The 6682-nt window shown below is 38.0% G+C and overlaps 1 protein-coding gene across 1 annotated transcript; it reads left to right on the forward strand.

Moving 5' to 3' along the window:
* The first annotated feature begins 955 nt into the window (after positions 1–955).
* Positions 956–5433, forward strand: LOC146650332 (uncharacterized). The gene is made up of 5 exons (XM_085385289.1): positions 956–1040; positions 1318–1441; positions 1782–1990; positions 3707–3852; positions 5149–5433. The coding sequence occupies exons 1-5, from the start codon at positions 971–973 to the stop codon at positions 5248–5250; spliced, it is 651 nt and encodes a 216-aa protein (XP_085241415.1). The 5' UTR covers positions 956–970; the 3' UTR covers positions 5251–5433.
* The last annotated feature ends 1249 nt before the right edge of the window (positions 5434–6682 follow it).

The following is a 6682-nucleotide window of genomic DNA, read 5'->3' on the forward strand; positions in this document are numbered from 1 at the left end:
CCTGAAGGTGTGCTGTGTCATCTGGCAATAAGATGTTAGTATGATGTGGTGTGAAATAGATTTGTTTGTCCTGAACATCCCACAGATGGTCAACTGGACAATTCTTCAAACTCTTTTTGAATATGTTTGGTTCATGGCAGGGTGCATTATCCTGATGAAGGAGGCCACAGCCATCAGGGAATGCCATTTCCAATAAAGGGTATTCATGGGTGTGTTTTCTTTTAAGGGGTGTACTGCAACAGTGCTAAGGTAAGTGGGATGTTTCAAAGTAGCACGCACAGGACCCAAGGTAGCAGAACATTGCCCAAAACTGCACACTACCTCAGCTGGTTTGCCTTCTTCCCATAGTTCCCTGTCACTGGTGCACCACTGCTCCTTCATTGAATCACTTTTGATTGATAGTAACCACTTCAGACCAGAAACACCCCACAAGAACTGCATTTTCCAGTTTTTCTTGATGATCAGTGTCATTCCTTTCACCTTTCAGTAGTCATAGTGTTAGCTAAGTGTATGTTGGCCCGGTGCAAGCAATCATTGAAATATGTTTGGAAACTCATGACAGTAAGAACTGAGGCTGATAAAAGGTGCTTGGCTTAGTGTTTATATAGTATTTATAATAAAGTGCTTGCTAAGATCTAAATGGCTTAGGATTTTAGAGTGATGAGTTAAAGTCTTTTCAGTCTTTTTCCAAAGCTGCACATAAAGCACCAGTAAAGTTGTAACTCCAAATAACGTAAACAGACAGCAAGAAATGCAAAATATTTCCTGTAGTCCCGGAAACAGTGTGATGTGAACTCTTCTGGCAGTGAACAAAAAGGAAAAAATGAATGTCTGTTATCTGACGACTACAGGAAAGAGCACAGCCCACAGAAACCAAAAGGTTCAAATGACAGTTTCTAATGCAGTCTCTGTACAAAAGGAGAATCTGGTGAGAATCAGCTTAGTGTTTTTTTACAACGGGGAGAAGACGATGATACTTTCCAGCTTCAAAAGCTTCTTTATTTATTATTATTTGAGCTCCTTATTCTACCCAAGCAATGGTAAGACTTTCAGTTTCACCTTCTAAACTGTAGCAGTTTAATTTTAGTAATTAATTTTTCAACTTTAGTGATTAATGAGAACTGCTGGTCCAGTGAGTTAAAAAATGGCCACAGTAGAACACAAATATGGACTTGCATTTCTCATGGTCAGTGTGTTATGTTATTGAAAGGTACAGTAAATAAAACATTTACCCTTAGATGTCTCTCCACATGGACTCTAATGACAGAAAGAAAAAACAGAAAGTTTTAACCTTGTTTCTGAATTTCTTTTTACCAGGTTTTGAGGTGATCCAGCCACAGAATAAGACTAATAACCCAGATACAGTTTTCATCAGCTGTAACTTTACAGCAAACACTGGGACAATTGTAGATGTTCGACTCAACAAGGTTTTACCAGAGAAGTATGTCGAAGCATGTCTCTTGGTTTTAGTGAATTTGTGTTGTTTTTGAGATGACAAAACCAAGCTTTTCTCTTTCACTGCAGGATGTTGAGAAATTCTCGTACTACTTGTATGAACTCATGTTTGCTGACTGAAGTTCTCTTTATGTTTTTGATCAAATGTTTGTATGACAAAAAGGTGTCTGTATGAAGTCTGTAGCAGTTCTATGTTCAAAAATCTGCAGGTTTTCTTTTCCCATTTTCAAGAATTCTGCCTGCTGCAATTTTAACATTATTTCAATTAAAATAATTAGACTGGGTCATGCTAGCTGCATATCTAATATTTCTTTGTTTCCTTTCAGAAAGATGCTCTGCCAGACTGAATCTGAAGCCTGTCATAACATTATCGTACTTAAAGACGCTCCATTCAAGTACATTTTCATCTTACTCAATGCTGGGCCAGAGGCATGGACCTCAAAGTATGAATGTGAGTGGTCAGCAACAAATAAGGATGGGACGGACAAAACCGTGACAAGTGCAGCAAACAAATTAATTAAACTGCAACTACAAGGTATGTATATACAAAAAGTGATAAAACCAGAAATTGCATTTTATTTATTTATTATTTTTTGTCTGCAGAAGTGAAAGACTGAAATGACAAATGATGCAACAGAACGTCCACATTTTAGAGCATCAAATACTGTGATTCTGTCAGATGCTGTTAGAATAGTTGAGATTACAGTCTCCCTCCAAAGAGCAGTTTTCAGTTTGGAACAAGTCACAGTTTAGCTCTGCAGACAGCTTGTTCTGTTTATCAGAGCTGTGTTTTGCACTTCATTGCATACTCATCTGCTGGCTAGTTTTTGTTATGGGGGAGGGAAAAGTTCGGTTTCAGCCTAATTGCTCACTGGTTGTGGTCTCTCTGTGCGTATTGGCCATCATTAAAAAAAACATAAAACACATTCTTTCACAAATTTTCACAAATATTAAAACAGTAAGATGAAGGAAACATGTCCGAACACGAAATCATTTTAACAAATAACCTTTTGGCAGGCTGCTGGGAACCACACGGGAAGAGTGACTTGAGCAGGTCCTAGACAACATATGCACAAGGGTGATGAGGGGAGACAGCTGTGAACGCAGCAGGGACACATAAACATAATGCACATAGACTATTAAAATAAGACAGGAAACGCGGCAAAAAGTATAAGCACAGTAAGTCCTGCTGTGCAATTCAAAGGTACAGACTAAAAGTTTTGATTTGGAGGTGGTAAAATTAGGAACTATGTGTTGTTAAAGTTGCAAATACAAACCCACGATCCTACTAAATCAAAGTTAAGACTTGAGACTTTTTTAGCAACAGAATCATAATGACTCAACCTCCCTTGTGTCCAAGTTGCAAAGTCCATGTGGTCTTTTAGCCCAAACCACACAAATTTTGCGATAAAAAGCCCAGGATATCCTCTTTACTGTGCAGTAGGACTCATAGATTGCATAGGTGGTGCTTGATGTAGACGTCTCACATTTACGTCCCCCACACAGGACAAAAATGCATTGCTGTGTCTTAGAAGGATATGCAGGTAAACTCTGTTAAGACTGTTAGCACTGTATCAACACAGACACCCAGAATCTTCAATCAGAATGATGAAAATGGTAAATCGACGGGTTCTTTTTCTGCTCTGAACACTCAGAGTGATTATACAGCATGCCTCATTCACTGTTTCACACAAGCATTTTTTTCTAACATTTGCACATTTTGATGCATCTTGGGGTAAATGTCTTACCTGAGGATATTTGGCATACAGACTGCAGTAGCCAGGGTTGAACCATCAACATTCTCATTAGTAGATGGTCTGCAGTGCCTGTGTGGGTTAGGGGTGTGTGCCTCGCAATCACTGTAACACTTAAAAAAAACAACAACTTGTTAAACGTTTTTTTGTTCAACCATGTCCTGGCAATCAGGGCAAAATGTAACTGTTTGATATGCATTAAAAACCATTTCAGTTTAGCACATGGTTAAGGCTGTGATGAGTGTCATCGCTGAGGACAAATTAGACCTCAGAGGGTTAAATGTCCAAGAGATTGGAGATCTGATCAAACTACACCCACGCTACTGACGAAGCTGGCTGGATACTCTGTGCTGCTAAATGTGTAAAACAGTCTTTACAACAAAACCTAATAATGCATGTTTCTGAACGTGAAACTGGCTGCTGTTCATGTCGTTGTGTTTAGTGACGTCAGTCAAACCACTGAAGTACAAACAGGAAGTAACCACTGTTTTTATTAGGTCAACTGGGAACCACACCACAGTGTACTCCTCCCCCTTCACCTCCTCCCCCTCAGTCCCATCAGCTCATGTGGATTTTGATTGGTCTGCTGGCCCTGATGTTTGTGTACAGCTGTATCATCACCTCCTTCTACATGAGGCTTATGGTGACTATCTGTCAGAATTACTATTTTTCTGAGGCTGTAATTTACGATATATGTCTTTATATGTCTTAGTGTGTTTTTTATCAGATGTTTGTTATCATCTTGCCCGGACGCAACGTTAAAAGGTCCACAAAGCAGCTGAAAGCAGCTTTTATGATGGTCAGCCAGGTAATAGATGAAGGGAGATGTTTTGGTAGAGATTTTTACACAGCCGTAGTTCATTTTCTAAATGAGAAAGAATTCAGGTTTAAACTTTTATATAAGGTCTATGATATGACCACAGCTTTCACTGTTGTTGAGGGCTTTGGGAGCTTCTTTTGATCGTTGTTATTTTGAGACTTTCTTAGTCTGAAATCATATTTGTTTGTTTTTCCAATTACAATTTAAAAAGATTTTTGTTTCCAACTCAGTATAAGCTGTTTATAAGCTGCTTTGAAATTCTGCTTTTTTTACATTCACAACAGACGATACAAAGCCATAAAATAATTGTTCAGCTCATAACAACACACAGTGGATGTTCCGTGTCAACCTCAAGAGTTCTTTGAAATGAAACATCAAAGTAAAAGCTGTACTTACTGCTTTTCTTTGTTACATAAATTCCATCAATTTTGACAAGCGTCCCGACACCACTGTTGAAATGTGGCCCCAAACCATCACGCTGTGTTTTACAGTTGGCTGTATACACTCACTATTCCACCTCTTTCCTGACCTCCTCTCTATATCTTGATGCCAATGTGCCGCTGATTTTCACTCTACTTCTTGAAAAATTTGGCACACATCAGCCGTTTTCTCCCTGTTTTCTCTGATCCCAAAGAATCACTGTCCATGTTTGCAAATTTTGCTTCATCTGACCACAGAAGAGTTTTCCACTCGACGATGCCGACCGGAGGATTGTGACTTTGATCCTTTGTCCCTCGAGCATAAAGATTTCTCCTGATTCTTGGAAACTTTTACTGTTATGTACTGTAGAAAGTTATTCTATTTTACATTGAAGACCATTGTTCTGGAATTGTTTCACAATTTGTAGACAGTTTTTTCAAAGTGAGTTAGCAGACAGTTAATAAGATACTGAAAGACATCCATAAAAACTGTCCTGCCTTTGTGCCGTGCCTGAACACCCAGTTTTAACAGCAGTATTATTATTAAATACATTTAACAGAATAAAGCTATCAAAAGAATGAGGCAAATTGAAAACCGAAATGTCTGCATCTCCTCTGCACTTAATGTTACTAAACTAATTACTTGAAAAGAAATCCTGCTGTAGGTGATGTGTCACTTTTGTGTTTTTTTTTGTTTCAGAACAGCAGCAAAGATTGCGAAAACTCCACCTATGTTGAAATGAGGAACGTTCCAGTTCAGCTGCATCCTCACCACATTTACAATACTATGCAAAAGGCTTGAGCTGCCCCTCATTTCTTTATATCTTATTAGGAAAATGGGTAATAGGTTCAACAATGTCTTAAAACATGTAAAAATACATGGAAATACAGTATCTGCAGTAAATACAACTGTGTACACAAATGCATAAACAGAGTCTGCACAATTCTAAGGAACTTTAAATATTTCATATGACCAAACTTATTCTTCTACATAGCCTGAACTCTCATAGGCAAGATTGCTTATAATGTCTGTTAGTAGTTTTCAGGGCGGGGGGGGGCTGGCTGCCTTTATTCCATTAAGCTGGTGTTGAGGCCCAGACCATGACTAACAGTTTTCTACCCAGATATGCTTTTTTTCTCAATCCATACGACCTGTTGACACTGTCTGAATAGACTGTAAAGTAGGCATTGATTAAAGTATAACTTTGAAAGAGCTTTAGAAACCTTAGAGAACTGCTGATCATGACCAGTTTAAAATGTTACAAGAAAGTTTAGCTCCTTAGAAGCAAAATATAAAGAAATGAGGGTCGCTCAAGACTTTTGCACAGTACTGTAGCTCACTCATCTGTCTTCAGTATCTTCAAAAAGAAGACGTGAACAGCTCATATTGTGCTCTCAACATTTTGTTCTTCAGTATTTGACAGTTCATTAAGTTGTATTGTGCAATAGTAGAAAACCTGTGTAGTACTGAAGTAAAGAGGGGGGGTGAACTGACCTCTTAAAGGCACATGGTTTTATTGACCTATAATATTATCCATTAGTTTAATCTTTTTAAAGTCTTACTTTATTAAAAGAATGTCAGCTATTGACTTGATGTAATTCCTCAAAATAGTAAGTGTGGATTGTACATGTAGCATCGTGGTTGGATTTTGTCTCTGACATGTTGAAACCTCATGATTCTTCCCTGCTCTTAGGTCTTCAGGTCAGAGGTCACGGTTGGTCCTACGTACCAAACTCGTGGGGATCCAGCTTTTCACGCACCAAAGCTGTGGTATTCTCTTCCATTGTCTTTACGCCGTGCAGACCCCACTGACTCTTTCAAAAAGCAGCTGAAGACATTTCTATACAAACAAGTTTTTAATTAATTTTCTCATTGTTTTGTTTTATTTATATTTCTGGTTTTATTGTGAAGCACTTTGTGATTTTTATCAGTAAAAAGTGCTATAAATACATCTTACTTACTTACTTTTTTAAATCTTCAAGGAAACTTTGCCTTAATCTTGTATTCAAATTACAATATTTTATACTATGTTTTGTGTAGTTTCCACGTGCTTCAGTGTTTCTGCACACGCACACAACAATGGTACAATTTCTAATTATTGCGGTACTACATGCCTTATTGCTAATAATATTATATTTTTATAAATATACCTCAAGCTCCCCATTAGTGGCCAGTTTGGTTTCTGTCTCATCGCTTGTATCATTTTATGATACACATTGTTGAGGGTGGGGGA

The sequence above is a fragment of the Rhamphochromis longiceps genome, linkage group LG16 (assembly GCF_057381845.1).
Source record: "Rhamphochromis longiceps isolate RC_006_pf linkage group LG16, R_longiceps_female_GT1.1, whole genome shotgun sequence".
NCBI classification, from domain to species: Eukaryota; Metazoa; Chordata; class Actinopteri; order Cichliformes; family Cichlidae; genus Rhamphochromis; species Rhamphochromis longiceps.

Excerpts from the sequence above, each read along its gene's own strand:
- LOC146650332 (XM_085385289.1), top strand. The coding sequence starts at position 971 with ATGATACTTTCCAGCTTCAAAAGCTTCTTTATTTATTATTATTTGAGC. Across the intron at positions 1,991-3,706 it reads AATTAAACTGCAACTACAAG|GTCAACTGGGAACCACACCA; the intron begins GTATGTATATAC and ends TGTTTTTATTAG. Across the intron at positions 3,853-5,148 it reads CCTTCTACATGAGGCTTATG|AACAGCAGCAAAGATTGCGA; the intron begins GTGACTATCTGT and ends TTTTTGTTTCAG.